This window comes from Akebia trifoliata, chromosome 1 (assembly GCF_017979445.1).
Source record: "Akebia trifoliata isolate Shusen 1 chromosome 1, ASM1797944v1, whole genome shotgun sequence".
Classification (NCBI taxonomy): domain Eukaryota; kingdom Viridiplantae; phylum Streptophyta; class Magnoliopsida; order Ranunculales; family Lardizabalaceae; genus Akebia; species Akebia trifoliata.
The window spans coordinates 33,643,686-33,664,155 of NC_141375.1; the positions used below are offsets into that span (position 1 = coordinate 33,643,686).

Consider the following 20,470-nt stretch of genomic DNA (forward strand, 5'->3'; position numbering starts at 1 on the left):
TTTATATACAAAAAAGTTAATTCGAGATTTCACAGAATTCAATATTGTGGGTATTGAGATTTGAGAGTACTTCATTTTTTTTAAAGAATTATTATTGGCACTCTAATTTTTTACTTATTACACTTTAATTAAAAATAAAGAAAATAAGTGAATGATTAAGGATAAGTAGAAATTGAGGTGCCAATAGAATTTTCTTGTTTTTCATGATAGATTTCTTTGTTTTGGGTTTTGGATTTTATATGAGCCTAATAATAATTCTGAACAACTTTTGAAATAACTCGAATGATTGTTATAATGTTGAGATAAATAATTTGAGAAAAACTTTTGTAATGTGTGGATAGTGTGTTTTAATCTTTAATTGGAGTTTGGTAAATAATTTCAAAAATTGGGGTGTAATAAGTAAAAGTTGGGAAACCAATAATAGCTCTCTTTTTTTATTTGAAAAAATTAATTGATAGACAATTAAATATTAATCCAAATTAGTTAATAAAATATTAAGGAAAATACTGAAATGACACAAGGAATTTTATTACGATTCTAAAAAGTCTAACGTGGGATGTGCACATAACCATAAATGTGTTTCCTCGCAATATGAGTAAAAATCATCTATGGTTGTGTATGCATGTACATGTCAGAATTGTGAGAATCATAGTAAATCCTGTGTCACCCAAGAACGATTAAAAAATTAAATATCTTTCTAATCCTTAACCTCAATTAAGGTGTGAGGGCCATTGACATTGAAGAACGGACTGACGTGGCAGACATAGGCTGTTGTTATGCGAAGCCTTCCCATGAAACTTGACTCGGATCAAACGGTTTATTTATTCTTTAGGAATCAGAACACGAAAGCAAACAATTCAAAACAAATTAAGAAAAAAATATTTTGGATTTGAAAACTTAACATTTGACTCTTTTTTTTATTTGAAAAACACATCATATAAATCCCATTACATACACCAAAGATTTTGGTCCTTCAATAAAGTCCTAGCAAACATGGTTGCAAAAGACAGAGATGGATCTGTCTTAGTTTAGTAAATAAACTTGGACAAATCCATATCTTGTTTTGAGTTGTTCAAATTCTATAAGTCACTGTTTCAAGTTTTTAGGCTAAAATTTGAAGAAATGGTTCATGGGTTTTATTGAATTTTAGTGGGTCTTTACGTTTTTTTATTTATTTAATTTTCCAATTCCTCTTGGTAGTTTAATTCTCAGGTGTTTTTTGGTCTGAAATTTGATTAAGAAATCTTCTATGGGTTTTAATATCTTTGTTTAGATTGTTCAAGCTCTACAAGTCAGTGTATCAAGTTTTTACTCTGAACTTGAGGAGATCTTCTATGGGTTTTGTTTGGTTTTAGTGGGTCTACAAGTCATTGTGTCAAGTTTTACTCTGAAACTTGAAGAGATCTTTATGGGTTTAGCTGGGTTTTAGTGAGTCTTTGTGGGTTTTGCAGTTTTTGGTAGTTCAATGGAGAGTGCTGATCTTTCTAGAGTGAGTAGTTCTCGTAGACACAGTTCTTCCATTTGGAGGAACAACACTGCTGAAGTTTTCTCACATTCTTCGCGAGATGAAGACGACGAAGAAGCTCTGAAGTGGGCTGCTCTTGAGAAACTGCCCACTTTCAATCGCATAAAGATAGGTATACTAAATGAAAAAGAGGGTGGTGAGGCCAGGGAAATTGAAATTCACAACCTTGGATTCCAAGATAAGAAGAAATTGTTGGAGAGGTTGGTTAGAGTTGCTGAGGAGGATCATGAGAAGTTCTTATTAAAGCTCAAGAACCGCATTGATCGGTAACAATTCTTAAGACATGTTTTTCTTTCATAAACACTGATTGTGTTTTTGAAATTTGAAAATTTTGTATGTTTTCTAGACTTTTTGTTTGTTTTGAAAATAAACCTTTGTTGGGTTTTCTCTGTATCTTCATTTTATTCAGAGTTGGAATCGATCTTGCAAAGGTTGAAGTACGATTCGAGCATCTAAATATCAATACAGAAGCTTATGTGGGAAGCAGAGCTTTACCCACAATACTCAACTTTTCAGTTAATATGATAGAGGTAATTCATCTGCATATGGAGATCATTTATTATATGGTATTTGGTAGTCTATAATGTTCTGATATATTCTCCATTTCAAAAGGGACTCTTGAATTATCTTCACATACTTCCTAGTAGAAAAAGGCCATTATCGATCCTTCAAGATGTTAGCGGAATCATCAAACCTTGCAGGTGACAAGGCCTACTCAATTCAAATCACAGATGTGATTTTAGTTAATTTTGGTTTCATTTCTCTTGTAAAAACTCTCCATTTCTCTTGTTTTATTAATCCAAGTTTCACAGAATGACACTGCTCTTAGCCCCCCCAAGCTCTGGGAAGACTACATTGCTGTTGGCTTTGGCGGGAAGGCTTGATTCAGATCTTAAGGTACTGTTAATTTCATTAATTTAAATTGTTCATCTTGTGTGTTTTGTCTTCTGATTCAAAATTGAAACACATTCTTTCTGGAACATCAGTTTTCGGGTAGAGTAACTTATAATGGTCATGGAATGGACGAGTTTGTCCCACAGAGGACGTCTGCCTACATCAGTCAACACGACCTCCATATAGGAGAGATGACAGTAAGAGAAACCTTGGCTTTCTCGGCGAGATGTCAAGGGACTGGAACAGGATACGGTAAATAAAACATATTTGGTTTCAACATACGTAACACGGTCCAAGGTTTCCAAATTTTTTGAATCCATTTGTCCAATTTATCAACAATTTGCAGAGATGTTGGCAGAGCTATCAAGAAGGGAGAAGGCGGCAAATATCAAGCCCGATCCTGATATTGATCTCTATATGAAGGTGAGAAAGAACTCCTTCGTAGTTTATACATTATTATAAGAGAAACAGAATTAGATCACACTCCTCTTTTGAGATGACTATGTGGTCTATCAAGTTAGGTCGATGAATTTGTTGATGTTTTGGTGGAATTTGGAAAACCTGGTTATGAATTCAGTAGGTTCTGTTCAATCCAAGGTTTATTTAGCTTGGTTCCGCAGAGTTAATTTGGTTTTCAAACTGGATTCCAAAAGAGGTTGTTTTTGTTTTGTTTTTTGTTTCTAATGATGCAGGCAGCAGCATTGGAAGGACAGAAAGCGAGTGTAGTTACAAACTATATTTTAAAGGTATCATTAGTAGCTACAGAATTCTTGAGATGTACTCACGTGAAATTCTTATTTTCTATTTTCTAATGTTGCATAAAAAAATTTAGATTTTGGGACTCGATATCTGTGCCGATACCATGGTTGGGGATGAAATGTTGAGGGGTATCTCCGGCGGTCAAAGGAAGAGACTTACAACAGGTAGACTGCAACTCATTATCTAAAACAGAAGTATCAATTTTATTATGATTTTTATTTGAATCAATTATTTTGAACATTGCTGGTTACAGGGGAGATGCTGGTTGGACCCGCGAAGGTATTGTTCATGGATGAGATATCTACTGGACTTGACAGTTCGACAACTTTTCAAATAGTGAATTCTCTCCGGCAATCCATCCATATTTTTCAAGGAACTGCTCTCGTATGTCTTCTCCAGCCAGCTCCGGAGACTTATGACCTGTTCGACGACATTATTCTACTCTCAGATGGGCAGATTGTGTACCAGGGTCCTCGTGAATATGTGCTCGAGTTCTTTGAATCCATGGGCTTCAAATGTCCTGAGAGGAAAGGAGTTGCTGACTTCTTGCAAGAAGTAAGTTTGGCACCAAAACCCATCACAATTCACCCATTTCTTTCTTTTCCGATGTAGGACAAGTGGCAGAAGAGTTTATGGAGTGCTTGAACCACCAAAGTCCAAGCAATAGAAGGCCTAAACACACTAGTAAAAAACATGGACCTGGGGCAAGACCCGTTCCTGGATGGAATCATCAAGATCTTTAGGGTCCAAAGAAAAATCGGGGACTTTTCACTTTTAGGCCAAAGTCCTCATTTAGACCTTTTTTTCAACAAATTTGCCGTTTTAGGAGAGTTTTTTTGTGTGTTAGTAATAACTTTAGCTATAGAAGTTAGAATCACGCACCGTCAATTCTACCTTGCTTCTCAGGCTTAATATATCCATTTCCTTTCTTCAGTCGAGTATACTTATTTTTTGTAAATTTTCGTATTTTGGCTATTTTCGTGTTTTTCTAAGAATAGAACTCTTTTCTACAAGAGACATCTTTAATTCACAAAAAAATCTTTCAAGAGTTCTCATTTTGTGATGGATTCCAGTTTTTGGATATTGACCTTGATCATATCCTTTCTTTGATTCACGCTGCATCATTTTCCCTTTTGGTTTTCATGGAATACTGACGCTCAGTCCTTCACCTTTATGATAGGTGACATCAAAGAAAGATCAGAAACAATACTGGGCACATAAAGATGAACCCTACAATTACATCCCCGTTAAGGAATTCGCAGAGGCTTTCAAGTCATTTCATGTTGGCCAGAAACTAGGTGACGAACTTGCCACCCCATTCGACAAGAGCAAGAACCACCTAGCTGCTTTGACAACTAAGAAATATGGCGTTAGCAAGAAGGAACTTTTGAAAGCTTGCATCTCAAGGGAATACTTGCTGATGAAGAGGAACTCGTTTGTCTACATCTTCAAAATGACAAATGTACGTAATAGCTTTTGAAGTATCTTGCTTAAATTCCATACTTATGATACTAATTCATAGTTCACCTTCCGGATGATTTCAGCTTTCAATTATGGCGTTCATCACAATGACACTCTACTTACGTACCGAAATGCATCGAGATTCAGTAACTGATGGTGGGGTTTTTATGGGAGCTCTATATTTTGCTCTCCTCATAAATATGTTTAACGGGTTCTCAGAGCTTGCGATGAGCATCCAAAAGCTTCCCGTCTTTTTCAAGCAAAGAGACCTCCTATTCTTTCCTTCGTGGGCATATTCACTCCCTACATGGATCCTGAAGATTCCTTTCTCGTTTCTTGAAGTTGCTTGTTGGGTATTCATTACTTACTATGTCATTGGCTTCGATCCAAATGTTGAAAGGTGAAGACCAACACACATAGTGTTCTGTATTTTGCAGTTCAAGCAATAACCAATGAAAATTTTCTTAGTGCAGGCTCTTTAGACAGTACCTCATTCTTCTACTTAGCAATCAGATGGCTTTAGGATTGTTCCGATTCATAGCAGTATTGGGAAGGAACATGGTAGTTGCAAACACGATTGGGTCATTTGTATTGCTTGTACTCTTGGCATTGGGTGGCTTTGTCTTGTCACGAGGTTTGTTTTGAGACTAAACCAAAAACATGCTTTTCCATTCGTCAACACTTTCCCTAAGCTTCTTTCTTTGTCACAGATGATGTAAAGAAAATGTGGATGTGGGGATATTGGGTATCACCTTTGATGTATGGGCAGAACGCAATAGCAGTAAATGAGTTCCTTGGGAAGAGTTGGGGACACGTAAGTTCTTGTAAATTTTCTTTTGGAGAAGTGATGAAAAAGAAAATACCACCATAAAATCAACTAAGTTTTGAGTTCTCCTTTATGTGATAGATTCTTCCCAATTTTACGGAGCCATTGGGTGTGGCAGTCGTGAAGTCTCGTGGGTTCTTCCCTGAAGCACATTGGTATTGGATTGGAGTAGGAGCATTGATTGGATATATCTTCCTATTCAACGGTCTTTTCACGTTGGCTCTCTCTTATCTCAACCGTGTGTATCTTCTTGAACTTTTTCTTTAAATTTTGTATATAAGATCTTGTGCTCTAATTTTTTATTTTTTTAAATGAAATTACTGCAGCATTTGGGAAGCCTCAGGCAGTTCTCTCTGAAGAAATGATGAATGAGAATTCTGAGAACGGAATTGAAGAAGTCATAGGGTTGTCGCCCCGAAGGAGTTTGGTTGGTCAGACTTCTTCTGGAGGTGATCAGGCTTAATGCATTTACATTTACCTTCTGATAGTTCATGCCTTTGTATTTTTTAACTAAACTCAACTTCCATAAATGCAGAAAGAGGAAATGAAATTAGGAGTATCTCATCAAGGTCTTCGTCTTTAAGGATAGAAGCCTCGGACAAAGCTAATCAGAACAGGAAGCGGGGAATGGTTCTTCCGTTCCAACCTCTTTCTATCACATTTGATGATATTGCATACTCAATTGACATGCCACAGGTAGCTTCAATCTTCAAATGAGTGATTGATGTGTTTGATAGCTAGAGCAACAAATGAGTGATTGATGTGTTTAATTTGTATATGCAGGAAATAAAAGCCCAAGGAGTTATTGAAGATCGCTTGAAGCTTCTGAATGGTGTGAGCGGAGCTTTTAGGCCAGGAGTTCTTACAGCTCTAATGGGTATAAGTGGTGCTGGTAAGACGACACTAATGGATGTGTTGGCTGGAAGGAAAACTGGGGGATACATAGAGGGAAGTATTAATATATCTGGGCACCCCAAGAAGCAAGAAACATTTGCTCGTGTTTTAGGATATTGCGAGCAGACGGACATCCACTCTCCTCATGTCACAGTTTATGAGTCCCTCCTGTATTCTGCATGGCTTCGGTTACCTCCTGAAGTGGATTCTGCAACTAGAAAGGTTGGTGGGTAACATTTATGTTTTTTATGTGTATGATTTCTTTTTGTCTGGTTGAGTATCCACTGACTTGTAAAACTAATTAATCTTTGCAGATGTTTATTGAGGAGGTTATGGAGCTTGTAGAGCTGACTTCACTGAGGGGAGCAATGGTCGGGTTGCCCGGAGTGAGTGGTCTCTCAACCGAGCAGCGCAAGAGGCTTACCATTGCGGTTGAGCTCGTAGCAAACCCATCTATAATTTTCATGGACGAACCAACGTCTGGTCTCGATGCAAGAGCAGCAGCAATTGTGATGAGAACAGTGAGGAATACTGTGGACACGGGACGAACTGTGGTGTGCACCATCCACCAACCTAGTATAGACATATTCGAAGCCTTCGATGAGGTAAGAGATCTTAAAGGTTGGACAACTAACTAGATCTCTGTTTGAGATACTCAACTCCTTAATTTGGACTTACAGCTTTTACTATTGACACGAGGAGGCCGCGAAATATATGTGGGTCCACTTGGTCGTCATTCTTGCCATCTGATTAAGTACTTTGAGGTGAGGACTAATAAAATATTATTAGATAACAGTAAGGCTTCTTTCTCTTCTTGGCTTTCAATTCCTACTAAATAGTTACTGATACAAATATTATATATGTGTTCTGTTAAGGGAATCGAAGGAATTAGTAAAATAAAAGATGGTTATAATCCAGCAACATGGATGTTGGAGGTGACTACAGAAATACAAGAAGAAGTTCTCGGTGTTAGCTTCAGTGATATGTACAAGAACTCGGAAGCATATAGGTGACTTTCACCTAAAGAGTCTTGATGTAAAATGTCAGAGATGTAACATATATTTTTGTTAAAAGTTCTATGGTGAATGTTTCAGGAGGAACAAAGCTCTGATCAAGGAATTGAGTACTACTCCTAGTGGTTCAAAAGACCTCTACTTCCCTACCCGCTACTCGCAGTCATTCTTCACTCAATGCATGGCTTGCCTATGGAAACAGTACTGGTCATACTGGCGCAACCCACTATACACTGCAGTGAGATTTTTATTCACAACTATAATAGCCTTGATGTTTGGTACAATATTCTGGGATCTTGGCTCCAAAAGGTAAGACTGGGGGCACTATGTTTATAATTCTCTTTGCACAGGTCCTTAGTAAAATGTGCTTGCAACAATTATCCTGAACAAATCTTAACGTTGGAAATTACAGGAGAAAGAGACAGGATCTGTTCAATGCAATGGGTTCTATGTATGCTGCCGTGTTGTTCATCGGGGTACAAAATGTATCATCTGTGCAACCCATCGTAGCTGTTGAACGAACAGTCTTTTACAGAGAGAGAGCTGCTGGAATGTATTCAGCCTTGCCATATGCCTTTGGACAAGTAATCAGTTAGCTTCTTTTTCATGAAGGTTTAATATATATAGCAATTTTTATTTCATTTTTTTAAACTGGATTTCCTTGTTTTAACACAGGTTGTGATCGAGATTCCATATATTTTTGCTCAAGCAATGATATATGGGGTTATAGTTTATGGGATGATCGGATTTGAGTGGACAATTGCCAAGTTTTTTTGGTATCTATTCTTCATGTACTTCTCATTCATGTACTTCACATTCTATGGGATGATGATGGTAGCTATCACACCCAACCTAACTGTTGCATCCATTATTTCAACTACTTTCTATGGGATATGGAATCTCTTCTCAGGTTTTATAGTTCCACGAACGGTATGCTCCCTTGATTTGATCCATTCTTTACATGTGTCAGTTCTCTTTAGGATGTATTGGAGACACTAAAATTTTCTTGGTTGGTTACAGAGGATTCCCTTGTGGTGGAGATGGTACTATTGGGCTTGCCCCATTGCTTGGACCTTATACGGATTGTTTGCTTCGCAGTTTGGAGATATACAGGACAAGCTTGACACGGGTGAGACAGTTGAAGATTTCTTGAGGAGTTATTTTGGGTTCAAATATGATTTCTTAGGAGTAGTTGCAACCGTGGTTGCTGGCTTTACTGTGCTCTTTGCATTTGTCTTTGCCTTTGCAATAAGGTCATTTAACTTCCAGAGAAGATAAAAATAAATGAAAGAAATTGCAAAGTAGTACACACCTTGAGGTCAATGTTGTCTCTTTAAGAGAGGGTGGGATGTTAAGATGCCTATTTTAGTATGAATCTAATTATTATGTCTCTATTTCATTATCTAGAGAGTCTGTTCTTAGTGAAACTGATATCAAAGTTGATGTAAAATTAATATTTTTCTCCGTCTATCGATCAATATATGCATGCAGCTGTTCTACATTATATATATTATGGATCCCACACATAATTTTTTTTCTTTTTTCGAATAAGCTTGTTGGAAGAGGTCTAGAACCAAAATTTAGAAGAAAAAAAAAAAAACCCTCCTTTTGAGCTTGATCTGAGATTCTGAAAATGGACATCCACTGAATTCCCAATTTTTAAGTAAATTGCAATAGATAATTTTTCTTTATCGGTTTTTTTTTTTTAAAGTTCTTATCATTTTGTGATCTACATCCATGGACACCTCATGCTTTTGGAGGCCAATTGATGAGGGCATGGATCTCGTTACTAATTTAGTAAGGAAGGTGTGTTTTTTCAATTAAAATAAAATTATTTAGGGGAAAAAAAAACACTAAGAGGATGCTAATAGAAGAGAGATTCTATACACCATCTTTTGCTTATACCACTCCAATTCATATGTAAATCATCAAGAAATAGCAAACCTCTTGGGCTGGTGTTAGCAAAAGTTGGTGAGGAAATGAAGCTCTCTAATTGAATTGTATATATCTTTAAATGTAAATTAGTTGGTAAAAAATGAGATTTGTTGTAGCATCCATTAGAGGTTGATGTTCTATATCTTTTGGGGAGGGCAATTGACACCCACTATTTTGCTCATCACACTCACTTACTCGTTTTACCCATCGTCCTTACGAGTGAATGCAACAAATAATTATGTACTAGTTTTACCCATTGAATATTTTTTAAAACTTTATAGTAACCTATTGAATCTTTCAATAATTTTTAGTAGATACATATCCAATATTTTAAAAAAGGTTCAGTAATAACATATCAAACTTTTTTCACATGGGATTATGTGCAAAAGAACTGTTCGGCATGTACCTACTGATCTAAGAATGATAAATTTGGTAGAAAAATATTGAAAAATTACGCTATCATACGGTAACTAGGTACATATCAAATAGTTCTTTATATGGGGATTCCATGTGAAAAATGTGTTTAGTATGTTCCTACTAAAATAGTGTTGAAGAGTTTGGTCATGACTTACCGAACGTATTGGACATTTTGAAAAAAAAATTAAAAATCCGATGCAAACAATAAAGATAAAATCGATTTTTAACATGGTTCATTTCTAAAACAATTTCAACAACAAAAGATGATGAAAATAAATGATAAAACTCACATTCATCTATCAAAATGCTTAATTGTACCAAATAATAGTAAAATTCAGATTTTAGTAATAATGTCCCTCGCAAATAGATCTAAGCGCGATCTTTTGATGAATCTCTGAAGAAATATCATTCGGTTATGTAGATTCAATTGAACCTTGATAGGATTTTTCTGTAGGGATATTTCGATAGAGTTTAATATGCTTGGTATCGGTACGAAGTTAAAGTTGTGCTTGTTTGATGGGCGTATGCAATAAAATATAATAAAATCAAAAAAGATATTTACGTACTTACACATTATTGACATTTTAAGTTTAAATGGGTGCGACAAAGCTAAAAAAAAAGTGGGTGTCGATAGTGCGCCTCAGATTTCCCAGTTGAAAAGAAGAAGAAAAAAAAAAAAAAAAACCAAAGATAACACTAGCCTTACACGAGTTGTGGCTCTTCATTAATTAAATAGACGGTTGAGATGCTATAGATTTTCAAGAAGAACATTTTTTTAGAAAATTATAATGTCTGGAAAATCATTTTTCTCTTATCCCATAAACAAAGACCCTAGAAGTCAAAAAAAAAAAAAATTATAATCAGATCAGGACATGTCAGCACGTGACATATGATCCACTGAATGGGTTCATTAACTACTTGAAGTTTCTGCCCATCACCTGCTGAACCGACACAAAAATGTCAACTTCACATGTCACCACCAATAAAAAAATTCAGATTTGATTTTTAACCAGTAGATATTTGAAAAATGCTGGAATGACACAGGGTATTTACTGCGATTCTCACAAGTCTGACGTGGGATATGTACCTAATCATAGATTGTTTTCTCGTGATACGAGTAAAAATCATCTACGGTTATGTATGCATTTCCACGTCAGAATTGTGAGAATCACAGTGAATCCTGCGTCACTCCAGCACGATTCATAGATGGTTTTTACACGTATCACGAGGAAAAACATCTATGATTATGTACACATCCACGTCAGACTTGTGAGAATCGCAGTAAATTCCCTGTGTCATTCCAGCATTTTCCTTAGATATTTAGATTTGCCATAACAAATAAAAACTATTAACGAACAAGAAACTTCCTCTCCTGTCCCATAGTTTCGAGGACAAGAAGTTGACACGAAAGCAAAAGAAGGACAAGCTTCTATAATGCATAAATATCATTTTGGATTTCCTGAATGTTGAAATATAAATGCTTCATTTATACTATATAAATCTTTCTTCCTGACAAACCTACTGGTAACAGTAGTTAATTAAATAATAGATAGAAATAGAGCTGTCGAGGAAAAAAACAGAATAAACCCATACCTTGTTTTGATGAGTTTTTCTTGTTCAAGCTCTGTATAATTCACTGTTTCAAGTTTTTACCCTGAAATGTCTCATTGGTTTTGCAGTTTTTGATAGTTTAGTTTTTCTTGGAAAATTCGAATTGTTAAAGCTCTCTACAAGTCACTGTTTCGAGTTCTTATTCATAAACATGAAGAAATCTTTCATGGGTTTTGTTGGGTATTAATGGGTCTTTGTAGGTTTTGCAGTTTTTGATAGTTTAGTTTTAGTTTGGAATTGTTAAAGCTCTTTACAAGTAACTATTTCGAGTTCTTATCTTGAATCTTGAAGAAATATTTCATGGGTTTTGTTGAGTTTTAGTGTATCTTTATTGGTTTTGCAGTTTTTGGTAGTTTAGTTCTTGTTTGGAATTGTTCAATTTCTCTAGTAGTCACTCTTTCAAGTTTTTACCCATAAATTTGAAAAAATCTATCCTGGGTTTTGTTGGGTTTTAGTGTTTTTTGCAGTTTTGGTTAGTTTAATGGAGAATGCTGATCCTTTTAGAGTGGGAAGTTCACGTAGACAGAGTTCTTCCATTTGGAGGACCAACACTGCTAAACCATTTTCGCATTCTTATCGAGAAGACGACGATGAAGAAGCTCTGAAATGGGCTGCTCTCAAGAAACTGCCCACTTTTAATTGCATAAAGAAAGGAATACTTACTGGAGAAGAGGGTGAGGTCAGGGAAATTGAAATTCAGAGTCTTGGATTCCAAGAGAAGAAGAAATTATTAGATAGGTTGGTTAGAGTTGCAGAGGAGGATAACGAGAAGTTCTTATTAAATCTCAAGAACCGCATTGATTGGTAAGAATCATAGTATTAAAGTTCGACATATTTCTATGAAATATATCAAATTATTTCTATGTTCATAAGGTCTGATACAAAATTTAATGGACGGCATCTTTTGTTATATGTTTCCGAAGAAATCACTATTCATTTCGCCAAATATTTTGGGTGAATGACTAATTACGACCACAATACTCAAATTTTAGGTATATAAAAGCAAGATTGTGGTGGAAACATTTTGATCAATAGTAAGCTTCAATCGAAATATTCTTTTTTGTTTTTTTTTTTTAATTATTCGAAACATACATATAAACTTTATAGATATAAAAAAAAAAGTTATAACTTGTTTAAACTTTGGAGAAAGGATGGTGAAATGGTACTAATAATATTTTTTTCTTTATCATAGACAATGATCGATAGACAAATTTTGTTTGTCCAAGGACTAATCCCAGGGCACGTGCACCACTTTGGTAGACAAAATTTTGTCTTATATGACTAAAATGGTTTCAAAATGGGCTGATCTTTTGTGGGGATGTTCTTTATGGTGAGAAGATCGTCCTCACAAAAAATCAGCCCATTCCTAAACTTCTAACCCCAAGAAAAGTGGTTTACAAACTAACGGTAAAAATTGATGGTCCATGATTCTTCAAATAATTTTAAAGTAGGGTTAGAAATTTCAGACCATTCCGAAACTTCTACAGAATACCATCTTATTTTGATGTATTCTAAGCATATTAGTATGTTCATATAAGCAAGCACACAATTATTCATACTTTTATTAGTTGGATATATCAAATAATCTATTTGTATAAATCTAAAAAGATATATTATAATAATATGTGAATCTAATATATACAGCTAATGTGACCTTATTATTCTTATTTCTACATAGAATGTTATTGTTTTACATTGTCGGATTCTCAAATTCTTGCGCATGATGTAGAAGAATGTTGTTGATCTTCATTTCTACACTCCATTTACTTGTTTATCCAATTTTGATTACTTAATGAGTTTTGTTTCAATAAAAATTTCATCTTATTTTGATGACTTAATGAGTGTGCTGTTTCAATAAAAAAATTTCCTCAATATTTCCTTCATTTCCACGAAAAATTCAATCAGTTTCCTCACTGATTGAAATATTTCCACAAAATGTCTCCATTTCATAAAGTGGTATGGGTGTTTGAAGTTGGAACTTCTTACATGTTTTCTAGACTATTTTATAATGTACACACGTTGGATTTTCACTGTTTCTTCATTTTACTAGAGTTGGACTTGATGTTCCGAAGATTGAAGTTCGATTTGAGCATCTAAGTGTTGATACAGAAGCTTATGTGGAGTAGAGCTTTACCCACAGTGTTCAACTTTTCTGTTAATATGATAGAGGTAATTCATCTGTATATGCAAATCATTTATATAGTCTTGGGTGTCTATAATGCTCTTTTTTTTGCATTAAAAACTATATTTATCTTGTAATTTCTCTTCTTGTTTTCAAGGGATTCCTTAATTATCTCTACATTCTTCCTAGTAGAAAGAGACCATTATCGATCCTTCACGATGTCAGTGGAATCATCAGGCCTTGCAAGTGCGAACACCCTCCCAATTTGAAATATAAATTAAATTTTAGTTAATTTTGGATGCTTTTCTCTAGCATAGACTTTCCACACAATCCATTTCTCATGTTTTGTTGATCCAAGTTTCACAGAATGACACTACTCTTAGGTCCCCCAAGCTCTGGGAAGACAACATTGTTGTTGGCTTTGGCGGGAAAGCTTGATTCAGATCTTAAGGTAATTTTAATTCCATACATTTCAAATTTAATTTATCGTTGTTTTATTCATCCAATTCTAATACTGAAATGGGTTCTTTTGAAATATAGGTTTCAGGGAGAGTAACTTGCAATGGTCATGGAATGGATGAGTTTGTCCCACAGAGGACTTCGGCATATATCAGTCAACATGATCTCCATATAGGAGAGATGACGGTAAGAGAAACCTTGGCTTTCTCGGCGAGATGTCAAGGGACTGGCACAGGTTATGGTAAGTTAAACATGTTTGGTTACTATAAATGTAACATAGTCCAAGGTTCATAGTAAGTTTGAATGAATTTTTCGACAATTTGCAGCGATGTTGGCAGAGCTGTCAAGAAGGGAAAAGGAAGCAAATATCAAGCCCGATCCTGATATTGATATCTATATGAAGGTCAGAAAGAAATCCTTCACAGTTGATACTTTGTTAATAAGAGCTATACAGAATTAGACCCCCAATTTTCAAGATGAATATGGAGTCCATCTAGTAAGATGGGAAGAAAATTCTGATGCATTGGTGCAAAAATGTGTTTATGGATTAAGTAGGCTCTGTTCCATCCAAGGTATAATTAGCTTGATTCCATCAGTTTGGATTTGGTTTTTGTGGAAGTGTTATATGATGAGGAACCTATATTCTTTTCTCAAACCCAATTTCAAAGTCATTTACATTTTATGTTTCAAATAATGTAGGCTGCAGCATTGGAAGGACAAGAAGCCAGTATAGTTACAAATTATATTTTAAAGGTATCATCACTTCAAAGAATGGTTACAGAGAAGATATTGAGATATTTCTTATGTTCTTTTATCCTAACACGATTAAAAAGCTAGATTTTGGGACTTGATGCCCGTGCGGATACCATGGTGGGGGATGAAAAGTTTAGGGGTATCTCCGGTGGTGAAAAGAAACAAGTTACAACAGGTACTGCAGTAATTCATGATCTAACATAGAAATTGATCATTTTTCTTATATTTATTATTCGAATAAATTATTCTAAACATTTTCCGTCAATTTATTATAGGGGAGATGTTGGTTGGACCAGCAAAAGCATTGTTCATGGACGAGATATCTACTGGTTTGGACAGTTCGACAACTTTTCAAATAGTGAATTCACTCAAGCAATCAATCCATATTCTCCAAGGGACCGCTCTTATCTCTCTTCTCCAGCCAGCACCAGAGACTTATGACCTTTTCGACGACATTATTCTCCTCTCAGATGGGCAGATGGTGTACCAAGGTCCTCGTGAATACCCGCTTGAGTTCTTTGAATCCATGGGCTTCAAATGTCCGGAGAGGAAAGGAGTTGCCAACTTCTTGCAAGAAGTAAGTCCAACCCCAAGGAAAGATCTGAAACAGTACTGGGCACATAAAAATGAACCCTACAATTATGTCACCGTCAAGGAATTTTCCGAGGCTTTCCAATCATTCCATGTTGGCAAAAGACTAGGAGACGAACTTGCCACCCAATTTGACAAAAGCAAGAGCCACCTGGCTGCTCTGACAACTAAGAAGTACGGTGTTGGCAAGAAGGAACTTTTGAAAGCTTGCATTTCAAGAGAATACTTGCTGATGAAGAGGAACTCATTTGTCTACATTTTCAAGATGACACAAGTAACATACTAACTTAACTTGTTTCTTTTAAATTCCATACTTTGATATTAATTTGTAATTCTCTTTCTGGCTTCAGCTTTCAGTTATGGCTACCATCACCATGACACTCTTTCTACGTACTGAGATGCATCGAGATTCAGTAACCGATCGTGAGACTTTCATGGGAGCTTTGTTTTTCACTCTCATCATGAATTTGTTTAATGGATTCTCTGAACTTGTTATGACCATCACAAAGCTTCCTGTCTTTTACAAGCAAAGAGACCTCCTATTCTTTCATTCATGGGCATATTCCCTCCCTACATGGATCCTGAAAATTCCCATCACATTTCTAGAAGTCGCCATTTGGGTTTTCATCACTTATTATGTCATTGGCTTCAACCCAAGTATCGAAGGGTAAGGACCAACACACTTTAATGGCTCTGCCTAAGACTTTTTTCAGTTTGCGTTTTTCATTTTAATGACCAATGAAAATTTGTTACTGTAGGGTCTTTGGACAGTACCTTCTTCTCGTACTTATTACTCAGATGGCTTTAGGATTGTTCTGATTCATTGCTGCATTGGGGAGGAACATGGTTATTGCAAACACATTCGGGTCATTTGCATTGGTCGTGCTTTTGGTTTTGGGTGGATTTATATTGTCAAGAGGTTTGTTTTGAAAATAAACCGAAAACATTGTTTTCCTCTCTTGGACAATTTCCTTTAGTATTTTGAATTTGGGAAATTCTTACTTCTTTGGTACAGATGATGTGAAGAAATGGTGGACATGGGGATATTGGGTATCACCTTTGATGTACGCACAGAATGCAATATTAGTAAATGAGTTCCTTGGAAAGAGTTGGAAACATGTAAGTTCTTGGAATTTTGAAAAAAGAGAAGTTATGAAAAAGCAAATTCTTCCATCAAAATCAGCTAAGTTTTGAATTCACTTTTATGTTATAGCTTCTTCCAAATTCTACGGAGCCATTAGGGGTGACAGTTGTGAAGTCTCACGGGTTCTTCCCTGAAGCACATTGGTCTTGGATTGGAATAGGAGCATTGATTGGATATATCTTCCTATTCAATGGCCTTTTCACGTTGGCTCTCTCTTATTTAAATCGTGTGTATCCTCTTGAATTTCTTTCCTTAAATTTTGTAAATGATACCTCATAATCTAACACTCTAATGAAATTACTGCAGCGTTGGGCAAGCCCCAGGCAGTTTTATATGAAGAGACAATGTATGAGAACTCTGTAAACAGAATAGGAGAAGTCAGAGAGTTTTCGTCCCAAGGAAAGAGTTCTGTTGGCCGTACTTCATCTCTAGGTTATCAAGCTTAAACCTTTCTTTTAGTGTTTTTGTTTGCGTGTCCGATTTAGTTATAAACCAAACTAAATTTACATAAATGTAGAAAGAGAAGAAGAGATTAGTAGAAATCCCTCATCGAGGTCTTCATCTTTAAGGATAGAAGCCATGAAAGAAGCAAATCAGAACAGAAAGCGGGGAATGGTTCTTCCATTTCAACCTCTTTCTATCACCTTCGATAATATTACATACTCTGTTGACATGCCTCAGGTAGCTTTAGTTTTCAAATATTAGTGATAGATATGTTTTGAGAGCCAGACAGATTCTTTCTTAATAGTCCTATTAATCTTAAATTGAATATGCAGGAAATAAAAGCTCAAGGAGTCACTGAAGATCGCTTGAAGCTTCTGAAGGGTGTGAGCGGAGCATTTAGGCCAGGTGTTCTTACAGCTTTAATGGGTATAAGTGGTGCTGGTAAGATCACACTGATGGATGTGTTGGCCGGAAGGAAAACTGGTGGATATATTGAGGGAAGCATCACCATATCAGGGCACCCCAAGAAGCAAGAAACATTTGCTCGTCTTTTAGGATATTGTGAGCAAACTGACATCCACTCACCTCATGTCACAGTTTATGAGTCCCTTCTCTATTCTGCATGGCTTCGGTTACCTCCTGAAGTTGATCATGAAACAAGAAAGGTTGGTGGGTGTGAGATCTTAATATCTTTTGGTGATCTCTTTAGGTCCAACTTGTAAAGCTAATTAATGGTTGCAGATGTTTATTGAGGAGGTCATGGAGCTTGTAGAGCTGACTTCACTGAGGGGAGCAATGGTTGGGTTGCCCAATGTGAGTGGTCTATCAACCAAGCAACGCAAGAGGCTTACCATTGTGGTTGAGCTTGTAGCAAACCCATCTATAATTTTTATGGACGAACCAACCTCTGGTCTCGATGCAAGGGCAGCAGCGATTGTGATGAGAACAGTGAGGGACACTGTGGACACGGGACGAACTGTGGTGTGCACCATCCACCAACCTAGCATTGACATATTTGAAGCCTTCGATGAGGTAAGATATGATAGAAGGGTCAACAACTAGAAATTTGTATGAGATATATACTCAACTCCTTCATTTGGAATTTCAGCTATTACTATTGACGCAAGGAGGTCAAGAAATATACGTTGGTCCTCTGGGTCGCCATTGTTGCCATCTGATTAAGTACTTTGAGGTGAGGACTAATAAAATTTAAAAAAAAAAGATAAAATAAGGTTTATTTCTCCAGAGTTACTGATACAAGTTAGTAATGTTTCGTTAAGGGAATCGAAGGAGTCAGTAAAATAAAAGATGGTTATAATCCGGCAACATGGATGTTGGAGGTGACTACTGCAACACAAGTTAGTAATGTTTATTTCTCCAGAGTTACTGATACAAGTTAGTAATGTTTCGTTAAGGGAATCGAAGGAGTCAGTAAAATAAAAGATGGTTATAATCCGGCAACATGGATGTTGGAGGTGACTACTGCAACACAAGAAGAAATTCTACAAGTTAACTTCAGTGACGTGTACAAGAACTCTGAACTATATAAGCGAATTCTGGGTTCCATACAAATAATCTCAACGAGAATGCCAGGGATGAAACAAATTTTTGTTTCTATAACACTTAAGTGATCTATGGTGAATGTTTTCAGGAGGAACAAAGACCTGATCATGGAACTGAGTACTCCTATTGGTTCAAAAGAACTTTACCTCCCTACTCGGTACTCACGGTCTTTCTTCACTCAATGGATAGCTTGCCTATGGAAACAGTACTGGTCATACTGGCGCAACCCACAATACACTGCAGTGAGATTTTTCTTCACAACTACGATAGCCTTGATGTTCGGTACAATTTTCTGGGATCTTGGCTCCAAAAGGTAAGATTAGGGAGCACAAATTAAGTTAAAAAAACATGATTCCAACCATTATCCTCACCAAATTTATCGTTGGAAATTGTAGGAGAAAGAAACAAGATCTGTTCAATGCAATGGGTTCTATGTATGCTGCTGTTTTGTTCATCGGGGTACAAAATGTCTCATCTGTGCAACCCGTTGTGGACGTTGAACGAACGGTCTTTTACCTGGAATGTATTCAACCTTTCCGTATGCTTTTGGACAAGTAATACATTTAATAAAACATATTTTTCTCAAAGAACTATCATATTCTTCTCAAAATTTCTTACTAAATTCTCTTCTTCTCGTCATAGGTGGTGATTGAGATTCCTCATATATTTGCTCAAGCGATGATATATGGGGTTATAGTTTACGGAATGATCGGATTTGAGTGGACAGTCGCCAAGTTCTTTTGGTATCTGTTCTTCATGTACTTCACATTGTTATACTTCACGTTCTATGGAATGATGACGGTGGCCGTCACTCCCAACCACAACATTGCTTCCATTGTTTCATCTGCTTTTTATGGGATATGGATTCTCTTCTCAGGCTTTGTAGTTCCATGGACGGTATGTTCCCTTCAATTTTATCCATTCTTTATGTGTCAGTTTTCTTTAGGGAGTAGAGGCGCTAAAACTACTTGGTTGATTACAGAGGATACCCATGTGGTGGAGATGGTACTATTGGGCTTGCCCCGTCTCTTGGACCTTGTATGGATTGGTTGTTTCCCAGTTTGGAGATATACAAGACAAGCTTGAAACGGGTGAGACAGTGGAAGATTTCTTGTAGAATTATTTCGGGTTCAGAAATGATTTCTTGGTAGTAGTTGCAGCAGTGGAAGTTGGGTTTGTTGTTCTCTTTGCATTCATCTTTGCCTTTTCGATAAAAGCATTCAACTTCCAAAGAAGATAAAAATGTATTTCATCGATCAAATTACCCAATCTTTCATTCAAGCTGAACAAGTGATGAACCGATCATTTTACAAATTAAAAAAAAGTTGTTAGTAAGGTTTGATTATTATTTCAGATTATCCTCGTATTAATTAAATGATTTTCGTGATTTTGTCAACATTGAAATCTTGGGTATCTGTTAAACTAACAATGTTTGTTGAAGTTCATGTAATTCCTCCCATATGATTGTATCCAATTTGATTCAATAAGACAACTAATGCGATAGTTATAACTACTGTTTAGAAGTAGGCTTTTGAACCTTATTCCTCTAAAAGGAAAGACTGTTCTCAATTAAACTTAAATCAAGGTGAAAGTAAAATAACCATTCTTTCCATCTGTTTATATGCTATTTGGATGCTGCTGCTCCGTATTGTATTACGACGTAAACCTCCGTATTGTATTACGACGTAAACCACAACAAAGCTAGATTTTTGGCTAAACACCATCTTGAAACCTGAGAGGTTACTGTGACATTGGAAAATCAAATTTCCAAACCTCTAGAGAAACAAAATCAGAATTGAGTACAAATATGAAGCTAAATGTATGCAAAAGTAAGAAAGATCTGTTTAAACGGTTAATGTGCACAATGAAAACTAATATGGAGAAAGGCTCTAAAAAGATAAAATGGTTAATGCAAACATACAAATTGTTGACATATCCATTGACCTTGGTCAACTTCGGAAGACTAATAAAAACTACATAAAAGCTCCCATCTTCAACCTCTTCTAACAAAAAACCCTTTATTTTTACCCTCAAAGTCCATCATTTTTAAGCTCTTGAA

The 20,470-nt window shown here is 36.0% G+C and overlaps 1 protein-coding gene and 1 pseudogene across 2 annotated transcripts; both read left to right on the forward strand.

Moving 5' to 3' along the window:
* Positions 1-938: 938 nt before the first annotated feature.
* On the forward strand, positions 939-8,866 carry LOC147411963 (pleiotropic drug resistance protein 1-like). Its single transcript, XM_086454573.1, has 24 exons — positions 939-1,791; positions 1,935-2,055; positions 2,138-2,226; positions 2,338-2,422; positions 2,512-2,671; positions 2,766-2,842; positions 3,112-3,165; positions 3,252-3,342; positions 3,432-3,733; positions 4,359-4,640; positions 4,723-5,039; positions 5,113-5,273; positions 5,350-5,453; positions 5,547-5,703; positions 5,792-5,914; positions 6,001-6,161; positions 6,249-6,581; positions 6,674-6,964; positions 7,040-7,123; positions 7,235-7,368; positions 7,454-7,681; positions 7,785-7,956; positions 8,048-8,302; positions 8,393-8,866. Exons 1-24 carry the CDS (start codon positions 1,466-1,468, stop codon positions 8,648-8,650), a joined length of 4,365 nt encoding a protein of 1,454 aa, XP_086310699.1. The 5' UTR covers positions 939-1,465; the 3' UTR covers positions 8,651-8,866.
* A 2,434-nt stretch (positions 8,867-11,300) lies between these two features.
* LOC147411964 (pleiotropic drug resistance protein 1-like) lies at positions 11,301-19,875 on the forward strand (annotated as a pseudogene). Its single transcript, XR_015181691.1, has 23 exons — positions 11,301-12,139; positions 13,386-13,504; positions 13,615-13,703; positions 13,824-13,908; positions 13,998-14,157; positions 14,243-14,319; positions 14,616-14,669; positions 14,754-14,844; positions 14,945-15,534; positions 15,611-15,927; positions 16,019-16,179; positions 16,276-16,379; positions 16,474-16,630; positions 16,711-16,836; positions 16,922-17,085; positions 17,181-17,513; positions 17,590-17,880; positions 17,957-18,040; positions 18,264-18,397; positions 18,500-18,724; positions 18,807-18,965; positions 19,054-19,308; positions 19,394-19,875. The product of XR_015181691.1 is annotated as a pleiotropic drug resistance protein 1-like (transcript).
* Positions 19,876-20,470: the final 595 nt, after the last annotated feature.